Source organism: Coturnix japonica, chromosome 3, assembly GCF_001577835.2.
Source record: "Coturnix japonica isolate 7356 chromosome 3, Coturnix japonica 2.1, whole genome shotgun sequence".
Taxonomy (NCBI): Eukaryota; Metazoa; Chordata; class Aves; order Galliformes; family Phasianidae; genus Coturnix; species Coturnix japonica.
In genome coordinates, this window is record NC_029518.1 from 35567162 (window position 1) to 35587746 (window position 20585).

At 37.1% G+C, this 20585-nt stretch overlaps 1 protein-coding gene across 9 annotated transcripts in view; it reads right to left on the reverse strand.

Annotated features, from left to right (window-relative positions):
• The window catches only part of DISC1 (DISC1 scaffold protein), a 181284-nt gene that overhangs the window by 88721 nt on the left and 71978 nt on the right, over nt 1-20585 (reverse strand). For 8 of the 9 annotated variants that reach the window (XR_001554046.1, XM_015857891.2, XM_015857887.1 and 5 more), the window contains 3 exons: nt 17211-17265; nt 12763-12865; nt 1231-1419 (listed from right to left, as the gene is read on the reverse strand). Coding sequence is in view for 8 of the 9 variants with exons in the window: in XM_015857891.2 (XP_015713377.1) it covers nt 1231-1419; nt 12763-12865; nt 17211-17265 (347 nt within the window). In the remaining variant the exon portion in view is untranslated. The remainder of the gene's footprint in view (nt 1-1230; nt 1420-12762; nt 12866-17210; nt 17266-20585) is intronic. The other variant, XM_015857893.2, reaches the window with a different exon arrangement.

Sequence of the window (20585 nt, forward strand, 5' to 3'; positions counted from 1 at the left end):
GCTGAATAAAAATACAAGTGAGAAGTGTGTTTGTATTAGAGGTGATTTAATTGTCCGAAAAATGAAGGAGAAACAAAGTGGACAGATTGGAAAGTCAGAATACTCCCCTCCTCAACTGATTTGCAAATTTAGTCAATGAGGAAACACAATCTGATGTGTTTTCTTTTTGTGGGTTTGGATCACCTGGCTTACATAATTACACACTACTTCCAGGAATCAAAAAGATCAAAAAATTGTTTATTTCCAGACATTTAGTTTCTAACAAAGCAATTTCAGATCTAAAGAGAGTGTGTGTAATTTTCTATACTTTTTAAAACTACAGTGCCAAATGTATTCAGTTGCTTACAAACACATTATTTCTAAGATACCTCCACCTGTCCACTTCCCTACGAAGAGTCTACATGTGCATCAAAAACAGAGACTCTTCCTCTTCTCAACCAACCTACTGCTCATAAAATTCTGAAAAAGGAAAGACATTTCAAGTCTCAAAAGCTTCATAATATCTCTCATATTTATACTTACCTATTTAGAGGTAACTATAGTAACTATATTTGCAATTAATTGTTATTCAGCCTTTTCATTTAATCAAGCAACAAGTCCATTTTATCTGCCTAATTTCAGGAAGTGGTATAGTAGAAAATAGGATAAGCCAAGACTAATAGTGGCTTTGCTATTTTGTTAATTTGTCAGCAGCTTCCTTAGTAATTGCAGAGAATTTCCCCAGCCCATCACAACAGTGCTTCCCCTCAGCATGCTGCCCTTGTAAGGGCAAGTTGCATTTGTGAGAACCATGTACCCACCACACCTCATTCATTCAGAGACATCATCAAAGATTTACTAAATAGGTTGCACTGTTGTCACAACCAATACTGCCAACTGTGAGCACATAAAAGACCGCATTTTTTTTTTTCTGTATGTGAATTCACGCACACTGTCATCATCACTATAATGCTGATGGGATTTAGGAAAAATGTATTGTGAATCAGGCTAAGATAGATCTCAAAAAGCAGTACATTGCTAGGATATCCCCTCTTCCCCTGAGTACACCCTTCTCCAGAGCAAACAGCTGAAAGATCATCTAGCATATTGCTTATCTAAGTTCTGGCCAAGCTCCCTTCTAAAAATCTGTAATCTGTATGTTTTATAAATGCACAATGGTTTTGTCAAAGCCCGTAGACTTCCAGATGTTCATGACAGAGCAAAAGCTGTAACAGCCCGTGAACTACTTACCAAAGGCAGTCTCTCCATGTTCAAGTTCTTGCTTCAGTTTGTTGTAATCATCTTTAATTCTCTCTAGTTTCCGGATGTTTCGGGCATTCAAAACCAGCAGCTCACTGAGAAGTCCTTCCAGTTCCTCCTTCTCTGATATTAATGATTTTATTTCTTCTGTCAGATCCTTAGCAGTACCAAAATTACTTCCTGCATATTTTTTGGTGGGTAGCGGGGAAAGGGAGGAAAGAGACAATAAAGGAGACACTTGCAACATCAGTAAGTTACACTGCAAACAAGGGGAATTAAGCAGTTATAATTCTGAATAGCTATAAGACCAAATTGGGAGGGAAAAGAAAGTGGATAAAAATCAAACCAGTCTTTTTTCCAAGTATTAACATATTAAGTCATACCTGCAGCATACCTAAAAAGCCATACACAGTTAACATTTTTGGAGAATGCCTATTCCTGAAGTCTACACTTCAGAAAATTCATACTGAAATTTACTGATTATTATGCTGTCACCCGTCAAATCATTTTCACATTTAGGAGGAAACCTCAACTTGTAATACTTCTACAACAGGTCTATCAATCTGCTAGACACTGAAATATTTCTCTTTAAGCAAAGAAGCGCAATGCAGTTGTTCACAAGCACCAGAAAGTGATGCCATATTTGTTAGGTAACGAGCACCTTCTGTAAAGAATTTCAGGATGTTCTGAGAGTACATAATGTCATGGCTCTGCTTCTGATTGTTCCTGAAACATGAAGCCTCAGAGGTGGCAGAACACCTCAAGCACTGCCTGCTCAATTTGCTCTGGAAATTAAAAGAAAAAGAAAAACATTCAGGCCCTTCAGACAGGGATCCAGAATCAGAAGTTCAATTCCCAGCTGGTTTTGAGTACACACACCAATAACACTTGCCACTTAACATTTGGCTGCTGGCTAGTTCTCTCAGGAGAGGGTAGGAAGAACAAGATGCAAGTATTTATCAGAAGACCACAAATTATGGCTAAATGCTGAGAATGGCTCCATTCCTTCAGAGTGGAAGAATGAATGGAAACACTTCCCTTAATTAACTACAACTATCCTCCTTGAAGAAAGACACTGCTGAAAACTTGAGTGGTCATACGAAGATGGACATAACACAAGAAGATTGTACTTTTCAAAATTTTGGATAAGACCATCAAATCATTGAGGTTTAAAGATTAAATACTGCTAAAATCTGCCTTTTTTTTTCCTTCCTGTTTATTTAGTCATGAAATTACAGTAGTTTCAACAAACCCTTCCTTGCTTTAAGTCATTATCATTTCTTCTTCAAAACACTCCTAATTTTTGCTCCTCAGACAGTTTGTGGTTCTATCTTACAAAGAATTATACAATTAAATAATTATGAATTATTTATTTGCCAGTTTACAAGTTGTAGGATCTTATGGTTTGCCAGTGCATTTATGAAGAAACAACAAGGCAAGTCATGCTATCTTCATGTGCCACATTTCCAAATGGACAGAACACAGTAGAAGATAAGCGTGACCGCCACAAGAAATTGCCAGAAAAAAAAAAAAGACAGATACTCAGATGTTTCTAAGGCAACAAGACAAATAATTAAACAGTATGCCTTTATTTCACCTGAACTCATCCCAAGCATCAGCGCACAAGAGCCTTAATAAAACATGAAGGCAAAAAATTCTTCATTAGAATCTGGAGCTTACTCTTACACCTCAGAAGACAGCAAGGAAAAAGGTGTGATATTTTATATGAAACTTTTATACATATTAAATGAATCTTAATTCCCAGAGGGATAGTTTACATCAAAACTGAGGCTATAAGGAAATGGGAACAGGTAGATACAGCCCAGAAGCCAAAACTGCCTCATACAGTTCTCCTGACAGCAGAGATGTCAAAGTCTACAGCGAAAACTCGGGAAAGCATATTCAAACTCATGTAACACAATTATCATCAGTGAGCTTCTGACCTCAATCACAGCAACCAAAATAACTGTTTTCTAAATGCCATAAAAAGGTTGATTTAAAAATTAATGCACAATCCCTAGCTGCCAGCATTAAAAGATGTGCCCTCCTGGGATCTTTAAGAGACAAAGTCACTTTAGATGCTGTAGAAATACTCTTCAGACATGTTAAAATACTTTATTCTGCTTACACATATAAAAACATTAAAATTCCTCTTTTGATAAAATCATTATATTTCACCTAAGTGAACAAAAAAACCTCCTGCTTTATCAAGCCCTCAAAGCTGTGCTTTATATAGCCATACTAATGGGAGAACTAGTTGGCTAATATTAAATGAAAAAAAGTTGGTTATAACTTTTAGAATCATAGAATCCTTAAGTTTGGAAAAGACCACTAAGATCATCAAGTCCAACCACAAACCCCACCATGCCCACTAACCGTGTCCCTCAGTGCCCCATCCACACATTTCTTGAACAACTCCAGGAACAGTAGCATCACCACCTCCCTGGGCAGCCTGTTCCAATGTAATGCATGGATTTTCTTTTCAGGAAAAATGTGAAGTTGGTTTTATAGTAAAATTCAAAGTTATTCACCTTTGCTTAGACAAACTCATTCCTATGAGTTTAGCACTGAAACATCATATTTCCACTGTTCAGTTAACTTGAAGAATACAGTGCTCTAAGCAGGTTGAACAGTACACTGTCAAACAGAGCTGAGTATGCACATTTAACAGTAAGGTTTAGCTTCTCAAAGTTATCTCTGAAGACAGAAACAAAAAACAGATTTCCTCCTTAATCCTGCCCTTTAAAGTCCTCTCACACATCCTTCATCTCCCTCTCCTTACAGATGGTAAGATCAGGTAAGCTCCACCAGCATTATATGAACGCAGAAAATACTAGCCAAATTAAGCAAAAAATGGAAAAATAAAATTTAAATGCATAGCCAGGAACAAAGTAGCCATTCCTATTCACTGTGAAACTAAATCGCATATAATAAGTTAAAAGAGGGAAGATTTAGGTTGGATGTTAGGGGGAAGTTCTTCACTAGGAGAGTGGTTAGGCCCTGGAACAGGCTGCCCAGGGAGGTTGTGGATGCCCCGTCCTTGGAGGTGTTCAAGACCAGGTTGGACAGGGCCCTGGGCAACCTGATCTAGTAAAGCCATATGTTTGGTGGCCCTGCCAGGCAGGGGGGTTGGAACTACATGATCCTGGAGGTCCTGTCCAACCTGGGTCATTCTGTGATTCTGTGAACTAACTTAGATTCTTTCCCTCTCTTCTGAAAATTCTACTAGTATGGCTGCATACAACAACTAAATGGCACTCAGCACACATATCTTTTCTCTATACATAATTTCACTGTTAGATACCGCTTTATCAAGCAGATTATTGCCCTCAAACTAACATCTCATTCTTCTGATAATATTTGTCAACAACAAATTGACTAAAAATATCCTTTGAAGTCTTCAAAACATAGGACAAAGTTAATGATCCACAGTCTTTCTTGCTCTGAGTCTTTCTCATATTTATGCCAGGAAGTATGTACATTCATAGTTTCCATTATTTATACTTGGAGCAGAGAGGTATGTCTCAACCCTACTAAAACTACATTCATTACAATACAAGCAAAGGAACGATTTTTGCATAACACTGAAGCATACGTACCAGGCATTGGTCAGAAGGTAGGAAAAAACTGGTCTGTACTTATCATTACCTACATGCTATTCTTTCGTAGACTAATGGCACCTTTAATGACACAATGAAGTGAAAATTCATGTTTTAGCTTAGGGCATTCACCACCATGCTATTTATCAAAGGCACTGGAATTCAAGCCTGCAAATCCTCCACCCCATGAGAATACAAACCAATTCCAACACCAGAACAGAACTTGAAGAAAATAAATAGCATTTAGCTTCACACAAAGAAAAGAGAAAACAGTAAAAACGTGAAAGGAATATAAGATTTTGGAAGTAGTGCCAGTGTGTTTGTGCAATTATTTTTTTTCAAGTAATAACATATGCTAACACATTTAGGAAGCAGAATGCTACTGAAATGTTTTATATGATCCTGAAAGGTAAAATGAAATAATCCATTTAGATGTAGGCAATAGACCACAAAATATACATTTAGAAGAGGAATTCTCTGCCTTAGAAAGTCTATTGTACCAGGCCTTATCAGTCACCAAAGAGCAGCAACACAGAAATTCATCATTAATCAAATAAATTAATAAATTGAGTCAGTAATAACAACTCAAAGACATAAGTGAAAACCACCATTGAGAAAGTCACAAAAGCCTTGAGAAGAGAAGTCAGAGAGCTGGAAGCTGGTAACTTAGCAACAATGGATGTAACATGCTTTAAAGAGCAATAGGGGCTGGTGACCACAAGGTTCCACCAATGCCCTGGTGCCTGCACTGGGAGAGATGAGCATAGGATCAGCTCATCTCCCATTTCTCCTGCCTCTACCTCTCCTCCACACCACTGTCAAAGGAGGAGGACACACTTGAAGGTAGCGAAACAGCCTAGAACCAATCTTCATTATCATTAAATTATCATGCTCCTTTTACCAACCTAACCAAGAAGCAAAACCAGAGAACAGAGAGAAACATTCACATCACCTAGACTTTTGTACTAAAAGAACATGCACTGAAATTCAGAGGATTATAATCTTGTTCTGGACAATTTGTAGAAGGGACAACACTACTCCATTCTACAGACCACACAGGAGTTTTTCTCACATCCTTTCCCATGGGGAAAGTTCTTCCCATGGGTGAGAGCATCATCCCTTCACAGTTCTGCCCATCCAGAAAAGGAACTGCCAGAAAGATTATTCCACTCTCCCTCCCTCCAGGGAGTGCAGGTTAGGTAACAGGAGAGAAAGAGAGTAAATCTCTACATGGCTGACTGACTGCTGGAACAGAAGCAATGATTTTCTGCTGTCTGGTCACATATCATTTTGGAGCTTCAGCTACTACAACTTACCTTTTTAGTTCACTGAAAGTCAGTAACATCTGGCAGTCTCATTTAGATGTAAGATAAAAAGACAAATAGCATAGCTTTCTTAGGTCTGTGTGACTGTGACTTAGCTTTGGAGCTCACTAGCATTATTTTTTAAGTGGGTTAATAGGCTTGTCAGAACGTACATGAGATTGTACTTGTAGCTAGACACCTGGATGGGGCATAAACTGATCATTCTGGGAACAACATGCCATTACACCATGCTGTATGCTGGAGCAGGATGTGATACAGGCATGAAGAACTAATCTCAATATGCCTCTGAGGCATCAGTTCAGACCACTGCCAAAAGTAAGATGCTAAATGCACAGAATCAATTTTGTGATCTGACAAGACCCAGGTCTTTGCAAAACTCTATAAAACAATTCACCAAAAAAAATCTAAGCCTTTATGAGAAAGTATAAAGGGGCCTTGGTATTCTTGACTATAACACTAGTCAAGTTTTCCATCTGTTACCAAACAGCACTTCTCAAAATTTATATATACAAACAGGAGCACTAGTGCCTTAGAGCAGAAAACATTAAAAATGGCATGCAGCATGGCAGGGAATATATCAACATCTTGTTGAGAACTTTGTGACTATGCCTAACCTGCATGAAGTGACAAAAAGCAGTATAGTCATGAAAACAAGACATCCACATTTTCAACTTTGGATCTGTGTGCTTTGGTAATGGCAGTCAGGCTGGTTAATGTCAGGATAGGCTGAGGGGCATGTCCTCTCTGTAACAAATAGTTGTTCAAGCCATTCAGAACTTGTCCTAAATAAGCATCTGAGTAGGCAAAGAAACTGGTGAAGGGTCTGGAGCACAAGTCTTATGAGAAGTGACTGAGGGAGCTGGGATTATTTAGCCTGGAGAAGAGGAGGCTCATGGGACACCTCATTGCACTCTATAACTTCCTAAAGGTAGGTGGTGATGGGGACGGGTTTGGCCTCTTCTCCCAAGTGACAAACAGTACCTGAGCAAATGGCCACAAATTGTACCAGAAGAGGTTTAGATTAGACATAAGGAAAAGCTATTTCTCTCAGAGGGTGGTCAGGCACTGGAATGGCTGCCAATGGGAGGTAGTGGAGTTGCCATCCCTGGCAGTGTTCAAGAGGTGTCTGGACAAGGAGCTATGAGAGATGGTTTAGTAGCTTGTGGTAGCAACAGTAATGGGAGGATGGATGGACTAGGTGATCTTGTAGGTCCTTTCCAACCTTGTGATTCTATGAAAGAAGCCACAGTGCCAACATTAAATTTTGTGTTTAGTATGCAGTTTGCATTATTTAGAAGCTACAATTCTACACTTTCTGTTCTATTGCTGGAAGTCATCCAACAACAGTATTTCAGTTCTTCAGAGGTATTTGCAGGTAGTTAATGAAATAGAGATTGAGATTCTTACGCAACAATGACACTACATCTCCTATTGGTATAGATCAGAGTATATGTACTTTCCAAACTACTTAAGAAGTCACGCATTCTAATTTCTGTGAGTGGATCTAATTTGTATTTGCAAACATAAGTCAATGATGTGCATCTCATAAATAAGTACATAAAACATTCAATTTTTCATTCACTTTTCCTTAACTATCCACTAGACACCTTCTAGCTCTCTGATCCCACGTTGTCACATATCCTCAAGAGAGGGAAAAAAATCATAGTTATTGTATGTGTATATGTGTATACGTGTCCACATATATATGAACAAATTGCAATATATATCAAATAATCTACTTTATTCATGTGTAGGAAACAGACCAAATGATGACAAGAAATTTATTTTAGGTTACAACTCCCCTCTTATTTCCAAATTATTTTCTCACCAAGGAAAAAAAAAAGTGATAAATGCACCCTTTCTCACATATTATTTGATTTCTTGCAAAACAGCCTACAGTAGAAAACAAATTTCAACAATATTTCTACAGTTATATTCACAGCTGCTTATACATCAACTTTCTGAATTTTCTTAATGTCGCTAAATACATCCAACCATGCTAGCAGAATGAACACAGTATTGTGTATTGCCATATTCTTCCTATAACTTATGACAGACATCATAAACATGTTAGAGCTCCTGTAAGAAGCTATTGTTATAACAATCACACACAGGTTTTTAAGCACTGACAACGAAGGTGGTTTTTCTCAATTGTTTGTCAAATTAAACAAAACATCAGCAACAAAAAACAGTGAAGTTCACGTAGCTTTACTATGAGGATACGCAAACCCAGGTGTGTGCAATTGCATTATTACTTTTTTGCTCTGACACTGCTCCAGAAACATTTAAAACTGGTTCCTGAGGGAAAATGCTGCTTTAAATGTAAACAATGCAACATCTGTTTAAAGAAAAACAGTTGTTCTCAGACTGTTAGTATTGTTGTTTGAAGAAATTATCTGACTGAATGATCTAATTGCTACAGTAAAAAACAGAAATATTTATCCCTGCCTAATATTTCCAAGACTAAATGAAAAGTAAGTCCGGTAAAATTGTTACTGCACAATTAATAAATTCCTTTGTATTTTGTACTATCTCAAGGCTGTACACTTTGTCTGAAGTAGAGGAGGCTCAGGAGAGACCCTATGGCTCTCTACAATGACCTGCAAGATAGTTTTAGCAATGTGCAGGTCAGCCTTTTCTCTCAGTAACAGCCACAGGAAGAGTAGGAACACCAAGTTGTGTCAGGGAAGATTAAGGTTGAATATTAGGAAAAAAAAATACTTTACAGGAAAAGCAGTGAGGCATTTTGGAACAGGCTGCCCAGGGAAGTGGTGGAGTCACTGTCCCTGGAGGTGTTCAAGGAAAGGGTAGATGTAGTACTTAGGGACATGGTTTAGTGGGCAACATCAGTGGTAGGTGAACAGTTGGACTGGAGATCTTTTCCAGCCTTGATGATTCTATCATTTAAACAGCTGCATATTTCCCAAGTGAAGGTTCTCTCACTTTCTCATGATTTGGTACCACCAGTTCAGGGCATATTTACATGCAATATCTTACTTAAATCATGGCCAATATTTTTTTAAGGTTGAGGCATATTTCTTAACTATGCCTTACTCAAGAGATACCATTAATTAATGCCTAACTCATGAATACACAAGTCCTAAATACTTCAGGTTTCTCTATATCATTCATTGCTCTTTGTTTTTGCCTTGTTAAGAAAAACAAATGAACAAGCAAGCTATTTTTACCTCCATCTTCCTCTTTTGAATTTACCAAATCTTGTCTTCATGATCCTCTTTCTTACTACTTGCATTCCGCATCCTGGCTTTTCTGATTTTTAGAAGTTTGTGCTCTAGGTGTTTTTTCACTTGTTTTGGTTTTGTTTGTTGTTGTTGTTGTTGTTGTTTTGGTTGTTTGTTTGTTTGTTTGTTTAACTTCCTTCAGAATCTTTTCATCTTTCAGGTCCTTAGAACACATTTTTTTGTCATTCCATTATCTAATTGCACAGTATTCTGCCTTTAACACAAATGGGAGCCATTACGTCAAATATAATTAACCATTTCTTAATACAAGTGAAAGAAATTAAACCAATCCCTATTACAAAATTACCTTTCACCCTTGATTTTCAATCAGTTCCCTCTAGCTACAAAAATCAGATCTAAATTACTTGCTCCCCTGTATGGCTTTTTCCTGCCTCCCCACCCCTTGGAAAAGAAGTTATCTTCATCACAACTTATGCTTAATCATCTTTGATGGTTTCTTCCCATTAGTTAGCCATTAGAAACAAGCAACCTGTTATCGTTAACTCCATGCTTTCAGTGCTACTACTAGTTGGACCTAGAGCCCCAGTCACCTTCTGTTTCTAATGTAATAGTAACAAGATACTGTTCAAGTATTCTCACACAGGGACATTAAATTGCATTGTCTCACATCTTCGCCTAAGCTCCAGAAGACATATTTCTGCATTTTTGGCATGCAATGCAATGCAATACTTCTCTGCTTGCCTATCACAATATGCTATAATTTGTAACTAACTGAAGTTACACATCTCAGCTTCTTCTACCAAATCTGCAGTAACAGTTCACATTCAATAGTATGCCAAGAGTTCATCTTTTTCTTTTAAATTCTCTTCATTCTCGTCATGTATGTACATCTAAGGAATGTAGCAACCTGCTTCATCATTCTCCAGCTTTACATTTCTAAAAAGCAGCTCAATTACAGGCTTAAAGCCACCATTCTCATACAAAGCAAGCTATAATTGAAATCCCACATTTTTTCTGAGAGGAACCCAAGAATTGTGTTACAATGTACAGCACGTCTGTACAATTGTACCTCCCCATATAACCTATGAATGGAAGATATCCAGATTAGATTTGGAGAAAACAATTATTAAGTCTTGACTAACACACACTGAGTTAAAGCCCTCTACTGATGTCCGTAGGCACTATTTAAGATGAGGATTATATGAAACCTTTTGATTATAAATATGCCTCTTATTTTACAGTCCCATACAGTTCAGACAAACTGCTCCTTGCATACGAGTCCAGGCAGTTTCTTCATCAGCAAGCCCAGGATTGAGAATCAGCATCATTGCTGCTTTCTATCATCTACTGCACCAAAACACAGTTGGACTTAACACTTGTTGGATTTACTTTTATATATAATCTAATAAAAAATATTTATACTGTATGAAAACATATGTTAACATGATGGTCCTAAGAGCTTTCCTGTTGTGGAAGATCCCAACAGGCTCCTAGTTCTATCACTTATATTGTAAAATAGTATTTATTTACACTCAGAGGGACTTTTTATGTTTTAATTCATAGCACCAAATTCAGAACACGCTAATTGTTAAGAGTCTCAGAAAGATAATAACAGAATTTTACCTTAACAACAATTTAAGATTGTAATGTCTAGTCATTAAAATTCCCCTGAATAAAGAGTTTTTCAGAGTAAGAAAGAAAAGAAATATCACTTAGCAGCAGCAAGAAATAGTACCAATATTTCTTAAAAAGCATGCAAAGACAATCAAAGTCACAGTAGTGAAAAAGCATTTTGTAGGAGCATCAGCATTAAATTGTCTCTTGAATTCATCTCTGAAACAATCAACTTCTCATAAGAGCTAACAAGTATAAAATATTGTTACAAATGCTTTGGGAATAGTCCTCAAGCATTTATTTACTCTCCCAAAGTCTTAATCTGAAGTGCATCTTTTCTGGTCGATCACTTCTTGCAGTCACAAAGCAGCTGCAGATTTGGTTTTGGGGCTATTGTATTCTCAAGAAAGTCATAAAATGGTGGAGGAAAAGCTTTGACCCCATTTCCAAAAGCAAGAAAATTACCTACATTCAAATAGTTTAAGGGCAGAAAAGGGCGATTACTCAGCTTACTTTGTAGGTGAACAATGGAATAAAAATAGGGTTTCTATTCTGAAAGGAGTCATGAAAACCAAAGAAAGTGGCCACACTCAGCACCATCACAAGATCTTGTCTCTAGTTTCCTTTTGGATTTAGCTGAAATCTGACATTATCCACTTCTCACAAACAAATCATGTGATACTGAACAAAGTTTCAATTGAAAATAATTTAGTGTAGAGGTGCAAGATTCTCATATCCATTTGAGAAGGTAAATGACTAAAATGACTTGTAGCAGTCTGACACACTGAAAGTCCCCTGCCCTTCCTTCTTTCCTTAGCGTAGCAGTGGAAAATTTTCTTGTACCCAAGGAATTTTCTTCTTTTCAGTTTCCTCTGAGGGAAGAGGAGTAAGCTAGAAGCATCTAAGAAAATATTAGCTGCAAACAGTTTGCTGAACTAAAGTCACCTCTCCAAACAGAGAAATAGCTATATTTTGCTTTCTTTCCTTAGTAAACACAATATGCTATAATTCGTAACTAACTGAAGTTAAACATCTCAGCTTCTTCTACCAAATCACTGCAGCATTGGTTCAGATTTGATGGTATGCCAGAATTTCATTATTTTTCTGTTAAATTCTCTTCATGAATGCACATTTAAAGCACGTAACAACCTGCTTCATCATTCTCCATACAGTGTAGTAGTCCCAAATAATTGTCACGTAAAATTGTCACAAGTCAGACTCCTTAATGATATTTTAATGCTTTACTGGTTATAAATAACATGCACAATGTTTTTTTTTATGTGCTCCAATGACCAAATTGTTTTTATGCTATGAACACTTGTCTAATGATCAGAATAGTGGTTGCAGCCTTTTTTATTTTTTTTTTCCATTTTAACAGGTAATTTAAAGCCATATTTGTAATTATTGCACCTTTGTCATAAATTAATTATGACCCTTAGCTAGAGAGCTCTAAGTATTTAACTTGTAAAATCCAAGAATCATAAAGTCCAAGAGCTATTATTATTTACCATTTTACTTATGGAGAAACATCATGTTCTTTGCACACTTACTGACTATCACACAACAACCTCTTAACAAGTAGCTCCCATCTGTGGAGAAATGTTGTGCTCTCCCCACAGTACCTTACACAGGGCACGACACAGCCTGGTTCTACCATGCTTGCCGTGACTCTAGGGGACCTAGTTAAGTGCAGATCAATGCCTTTTCCCAAGACAGTTGGGCTATATAAAGGTCTAATATGCCACTCATTAATGTCAGCCCTTCTTATAACTTAAAACTTACCTGATACAGCCAGCATTTTGGCCTCAAGTAGTGCTGGTATTTGAGACTCAATATCACTCACTTTCTTCCTCAAAGTACTGCAGAGTTTCTGATTCGTGCAAACCTAGATTGAGGCAGACAGGCATAATATATAATTCATTCATGTAAAAATATAAGGCAATTTAAATGGAGCTTCAAATATTCTTGGTTTACAGACATGACATAACATCCTACAGCAGGGTAAAGAAACTTAATAAAAAGTGATGTCTTCACAGAAGTATCAAAGATGAATCAAAATTTCTAGGTTTACCACACATTCTGTGATGAAAATAGAGAACAGTAGTGACATTAGCTACCCACACAGGAGAGGACATGCTTTACCACTAAGCACTGAGGCTGTATTCAGAAGATAGGCCAGCCAATGAACTCTGTACATTTTCAGCATTAACAGTGATTCTTGGAATGAGTAGAATGTAAATGTTTGGAGTTTAAGACCTCGTAACTCAGAACACGCAACTTTCAAACAAAACTTATTGCCACATATCTTAACAGAAAAGAGAAAAAGTAGCTGCCATGCTCTTGAGAAGGCAATAACAGCTCGACACCTTGTTTCACCACCAGGAGACACAGCTGAATTGGGTTCAGGTTTTACTTAAAATAATAATAATAATGGCTGCCATTAGAAATATGGGGAGAGAGGATGATGAGAAGAAAGGTAGCTCAACTGCTTCCATACTTGAAGTGTACATTGTCACCTCAGAATGACTTCATACACTGTACACAAATAATACAACCACCACGTATTCAGAAGTGTTGGTTTTTACTCCATTTGCATCAGCTGTGAAGAAAAGCAAAATGAACAAAACTCCCTCACCTAGTTAAGGCCAATACTCTTGCTCTGAAAGCAGAAATCAAGCAGTTGCTCAGAATTGTAGATGACACTTGAGAAAACAGCATTCATTGGAACCAAGTTTAAAGCAATAATCAAGAAAGAGACAGGGCAGTTGTGAAGAGATGAGATGTGAAATGAAATCTCCAGAGGAATGTTTCTCTGCTCTTCTTGATATTTTGTCCTCAAAGCATGTGTATATCCCGTGCATATTAACAAAAGCACAGCTCTTATTCTGCTTTTTAGGAGCCTTACAGGTTGCCTGTTTGCATAATTGAAGGATAACAATTCAGATACATCATTAATTGTTAATCTTACTATATGGTGAACACTCTTACTTCAGCTGAGAGTATCCATTAACTGTGCACAGATCTTGGGGTTTTCAAATGAACAGATTTACCATCCAAGTCTCTAAAGACTTCAGAATCTTCCTATTAATTTAAAAAACACATCACTTTTGCATGAATTGTAATTTTTTTGTTTCCAGGTATTTCACTTCATTTCAGTATTTCCTTCAAAGTGACCTGCCTACTGATTTACTTTAAATTTTAAAATAACCCAAACCTGTCAGGGGTGAATAAAAGTGCTCGCAGAAGCTAAAAGCTGTATCTGTCTCGCATCTCCAAAATAAATCTTAAAGTTTTTAATAACTACCTTTTAAGCAGTGTTCTCTCTTTGCAGGTACTGAATGGCTCAGTGAATTGCAATTAGGTTGGGAATCATTCAGCTCTAGGAAAACTCCATAAACACATCTCATGCTGGTAGTAACTTAAAGTCATTACCACTAGACAGACATTTGGCAATTATGCAAAATAAGCTGGGAGGAGGTTTAAACAGTTTCTAGTGAACACTGCACTTTGTAAGCATTACTGTCAGAATGAAGCCTACTGGCACTTTTTATTAATGGACCAAAGGCTGGGACCAAAGGCTGAAAGGAGGTGCCTCTAACTCAGAGATAATTCTTCTGGAACATGAGATAACTACATTACTGAGCTTCTGCACGTATCTACATCACATGTATTCTGCAGATAAATGAAAAACATTAATCTTCAGAGCTATCACATGGCATAGTTCAACAAAACTAAATGAAAGACTGAGAAAGGCAAAATAATTTAACATCTTCTAAACTAATAGCTCTGCTTCCACTTTGCATCAGTTTGACTCTGTGATGTCCAATTCCTTTTTTTTTTTTTTTCTGATTACTTTATCCTAACAGCAACTACCATTATTTGTTACAGTAGCTTTTTCAGCCTCTGAAGAATACGTATTTCCTAGATGATGATGATGAATATTCACAAAGCTCACACCCTCCTCACCTCCAGGTGAATGCACTATCACTGTGCTCCTATTCAGATAGCCAGTACTCATGCTTGAGGAATCAGCAATGCAGATGCCTTGTTACCAAAAACTAGTAATGCTGCAGCATGCAGACCAAGGAGCTCCAGTTGCAAAAAAAGCTCCCGTTCAGTTCTAGGAAAGTTCTTTACAGCCAAATATCAAAAGCATGTCTTTTAAAGTCCTTAGTGTTTTTGTTTGGTTGGTTGTTTTCAGTTTCTGTTGAGTTAAAAAAAAAATAATAATAATCTCTTCTTTTGGAACAAATTCTACAGATCTTTGTTTAGGTACATAAACAGCACTCCAGAAGATAGTTGTAATGAAAAATGTGGAATGCTGCTTAGCAAAGCTATGTGGAATCAATCTGAAATGAAGCAAAATATCAAATTTGCCCATTGTTATCCTTTCTGCCTTGACAGTGTATGATGTTAATCTCAAGTGGCAGAAACAGGAACAAGGATACAGACCAAAGCCCCTGAAATTAACTCTTCCTCCAACTCATCTCATTTTGATGAGCTTTCACATTTCTTTATAACAGTGTTTTAGAAAAGAGATGGAAATTGTCTTTATGTCACCCAAAAAGATAGAAAAGTCCACCTGGATATCTTCATACAGGATAGCCTTGACACTTGCAAAAGCAGATATTAATTTCTGAAGGAAGAATGGAGATAAAGGGGATTGTTGCCTTCACTGACAGACTGATTCGTAGCCTCTGCAACCCCAGCTGAAATCAGCACAGATGAGGCAGAAAAGACCACAAACACTCAGGGGAAGGAAAAAGTCTTTCACTGAGCAGCATTTTCCCCATAAAATAAGGAGGTTTAAGAAGACCAGCCCTGTTCAGGTTGAGAAGAAAATACAATGAGATTATTTGAATGAATGAAATTAATAAATGATTTGGAGGAGTCTGATTACCTGCTTCCTATTTACTGTTTTTAATAAATAGAAGCCGTCACACAAGAATGGAATGAAATTAAAGTAATATTTTACCTACTGAATATTTAAAGAAACAAAATAGGTTGTGGAATTCTACCATGATCTCTTTTCATTTGTTACCCAGTGCTTCAGTTCTTATTCAAAACTTTTAGATACTATACTTTAAAAAAAATAAACCTTCAAAATATATAATCACACTTAATCTTTTCTCCTGAAAATGTATGTAACATGTGTTTTAATCTGCATGACACACAGTGAGCTACCAAATCTCTCATTCATTTCAGTGGATGACATGAAGGTCAATTATAATCTTTTTCTTGACACTTTATTCGGAGCTATTTAAAAATACAGAGAGGAGTGTCATATTATTATAATCTGTATTAATATTTCCCAAGAGGTGTGCATATGCATGTAATAGAGGAGGAAAAAAATATCAAAGAAGAAGAAGAGGAAGGAGAAGTATCCAGATGCAGTCAATCAGTCTTCTTAACAGTGAATGCTAAAAGTGTCAGGAAAATGATTATGAAGAATAGAGTACAAAGGATAACAAAGGATAAATATTTCATTAATTTTTGAGAGATGAGAGAACATGAAATAAATAAATTTCAGAAAAAATAATGTTTGTTTTTCAAACATTTTCCCTTTTCTGCTCTACATATTCCTATATGAATTAGCTGAAATAAATAAACCTTCTTTGAGTACTCAGAGCAAGGATGCTCTGGTGCTCAATGAGACACTTGCAATAACAAAGAAAATACAGTTGTGTTTCATGAAAAGAAGACCAGGAGAAAAACAAAACTAACAGGAAAGTTGTAACGCCTCCAATTAAAAACCAGCATATGACAAATAACATTACATTTCTTTGCAGTTTTAAAAAGATTGCTAGTTTATTATTAGCAAAGAACAAGGTAAAGAGGAAATTCGTTTCTATTCTTTCTCCACACCAGCCAAACCTGACAGCTAGGAAGTAAGAGGCGAAAGTGTGAACGCATTCATCTGTGAGTAGAGTTCACTTTCTTTTCATGAAGCACTGAGTCTGTTCTCTAAATTGAGGCCAGCAACAAGGCTGATCACTGGCAAACATAAGGCAAGAAACAATAGACTACTCCATCTACTTCCTTAAACATAATCTCTGTGGCCTGTCCAAATGGAATTATCTTTTTTTTTTAGGGTGTAAAAATATTTAGAAGTAAAATCTGTTCAGAGGAAACAACAAAAAATATTTTACAAAATATAGACAATAATAATGCAAGTATTAGCCGATTCCCTAAATATTCTGAAGAAAAACTGATAGCTGATGGGTACTTACTTTGGCAGTAGTTTCTTTAATGGACATGCTGAGTGACTGCTCTTTCTCCTGAAGGCTAAAAGGGATTAAAATAAAATAAAGTTGACCTTCTCTGCTCATCATGGTCTGCTACACAAGACATTTTTATATGGAATGAAGTACATAGGCTTCAACACTTGTTACATTTTTACAAGTTACATTTTTAACTAAGTTCAAATATTAAGTTTAATACAACATTAGGAGTGAGTACAGACACTATTTTTGCTACCACAATAATTCTCCCTCCCTCGTATTTTGCAGGTGTACATTTTTATACAACATTCAGTTACGTTGTCAGACACTATTTTCTTTTCCATAAGACAAATTAATTCAGCATACACTGCTCCCCCTCAGCAATATTTCAATCCTTCTTTTTAATCTCATTATAAAATTTGTCCTTTTTCACAACCGAAGTGTGATATTCTTCCTGAATAAAGACCCTCTCATGTATTTCTGAGTTTTTAGTGTTCTTCACTGAAATACCCAAACATTTCAGAAAAAGAAAAAAAAAAAAAAAAAGACTGGATTTATTTCAACAACACCCTTGCAAGATAAGGCACCTTTGTATTCATTTAACAGGTGAGAGAAACACAAAAAAGCATTGTTAATCAGAACTGGCATTAACACTGAGTGCTCACTTTGAGACACATATGAGCCCTGCTATCTACCTGCATGCACTTCAGTTTTTCTTTCTAGGACTAGTTGATTCCTATTTCCCAAGCACAGTACTTACTGGGCTCAGCTTTAAAAGCCAGCACTCATGTCAGCCCAAACTCCAGCACACATGAAGTTGGACTTGCATTCAGCTACCGAGCATCCACAGAGCCTGGCTGAAACACCCTGCCCCACTTCATATGGGAAGCAAGATGGACTCAGAGGCAGACTCCAGCTGTGCAATTATAATCTAATTCAGTTAATGATGAAGCTATTTGTATTGCTTTCACTAGCACCCTCCTTCTCAAAGTGCACACCTTGTCAGCCCACAGAACAGCAAGGCCAAGCACCTCATTAACACCACAGCATGCCAGGATCCCTCCAGCTCCACATGAAGCAGTCCCCTCAGAAACAGCTTATGACAATGTGAGCTACTGCCTGTAAAAAGCAGCAAATACACTGGCTACCTCCACAAAAGTGGAGATGTTGTCAAACCGAAACAGAATTCTCAAATTTCTTCCTAAACAACCTCTTCTACAGTAGTATATGGGCAAAATTAGAAACATTACATGCAAAATTAAGCCATTAGCAGCTTCCTGCCTGCCTCTGGGAATGCCAGGGGGGAATGAACTCTTTCACCATTTCCCTTCTTAGACTATAGAATTCCCAGGGACTTTCAGCATCTATACAAGTAGATTTGGAACTGGGCAGGTTATGTAAAAATGAGCCATGCCCTGTGTTCAGATGTCAACTGGGAGCAGCAAGGCTGCAGTGTGTAATTGAATGAGTAATGGGTGACTGACCCAGTTGTTCTCAACCTGACTTATAAAATTCAGCTCCAAAGATCCAAGACATAATAAAAACGTAAAGTGCAGTTATAGCCAGAAGAACAACACAAAACGGCACCTTTATTTAACAAACCTGTTCAGTCTGTATTTCCTCTCAGATGTTTACTTTCCTCACAAAGAACCCCCTCCCCCCCCCCAAGTTTATATGATGCTCTGTAGAGCGCACATCACTAAGAGGAAACAAGATCAATTTTTAATTTATTTTTAAACTAAATGTCCAAAACAGCATTGCAAGCTATGACCTAGTTTTAAAACCCTTATTGAGGATTTGCAAACCCACTTGGGCTCTCAGGTCTAGCACTTGAGTGGGAAAAGACACCTATATCCTCTGATTTCTTTTTATGATCATCTATGAAGCCAGTGAAAAATAAATACATAATTACATACTGCTATTATAGTGAGAACAGAATTTAGAGAAAATTTCATGTTAATCTGAGCAACATCAGTAAATAAGTGTCAATAAATCATAGTTTTGACTCAAATTAGCGATACACATTGACACACAAACTCTAAATATTCTTTTTAGTTTTAAAGCATTCATGCAGATTCTCACAACTGTAGTTATTATTTACAGTGCGAATTTTACAGTAGTATCCTGCTTTGAATTTATTTTTAAGCTTTATGTGTACTACTGTAGCAACTCCTTATTCCTTTAGAGATAAACTCATTATACTATTTACAAGCAATAACCAGAACTGGGCATGCACCAGCTGGAGTTTTTACAGAAAACAGTTTTCTTTTACAAGCAAGAGTAGTTTATCACTGATCATATTCCCAGGCTTTCCCCTTCTACCACCAACCACCATCACAGAGAAACCCCTCACAAGCTTTCCAATTAACTGACAAGCTAATGCTCCAGCTGACCTGCAGCAGTAACCAAGCGGTCAATACCGATTCATTCCACCAACAAAAGGTTTTAACAGCCATGATCTGTTACATGTGACTTGAACCAGAAACAGTATTTTCTTTCACCAGCACCCTGGAGCATCATATTTCAGTTTAAAAGGGGTATGCTGTCTGCCTAGAAGTTGCTTTACTTATGACTATTGGGGATAACAGCATTAAAAAGAGCTCCTTGGAATAACACTTAATTCTCGCCTGAGAAAAAGGCCATAGTTTTGATTCATTGCTATTCTTCTCTGGTAGAACAGATAATCAAGAATTTGACTGCTTGTTCTCACAGCCTCTGCAATCTATTATAAGAGCCATTTAGAAGTTACTTCTCAAATCCAATATAATCTAACTCCATCACAGACAATGCAAAGTTCTTGACCTGACTGATGGAAGGAGTAGAATAAGACAGGAATTCAATTAATACAAATTTAACTGACTAAATGCTAGAGAAGAAAGGTTTAACAGTAATAGAACTGATGGCAATCTACATATCATGTGCTGTTCTCCCTATGTGTCATATACAATAGCCACATAAGCTGTTTAAATTGTTTCCTTTGGATACACACTAGGACCCCTAATAACCTAATAAAGAGATAAAAACAGTGTAGACCTGCTACATCGTGGGGTCTCACTGTATACACTAGGGAATCAGGTGATAAGGAATTACATTTTTTGGATGATGAAGAAGTAATACATTAGGAAAACACAGACTCAAGATGCACAAGGACATAAAAGTGCTGTATATTCGAGACCTGAGGCTGACATAGAATGCAGCTGTACTCAAGGGAAATACTGTAAGGTCCAAATACTTCGAACAAACTAGTTCCTTGTGAGGATCTCATTTCAGTGACCATAGAGGAATACATGCATCGGGTGTGTTGAATTGCAATAACACAGATGGAAACTGCTGAGATAACGTTCATAATCAGGAATGGCAGGTCGACAAAATAGCAGCAACCAC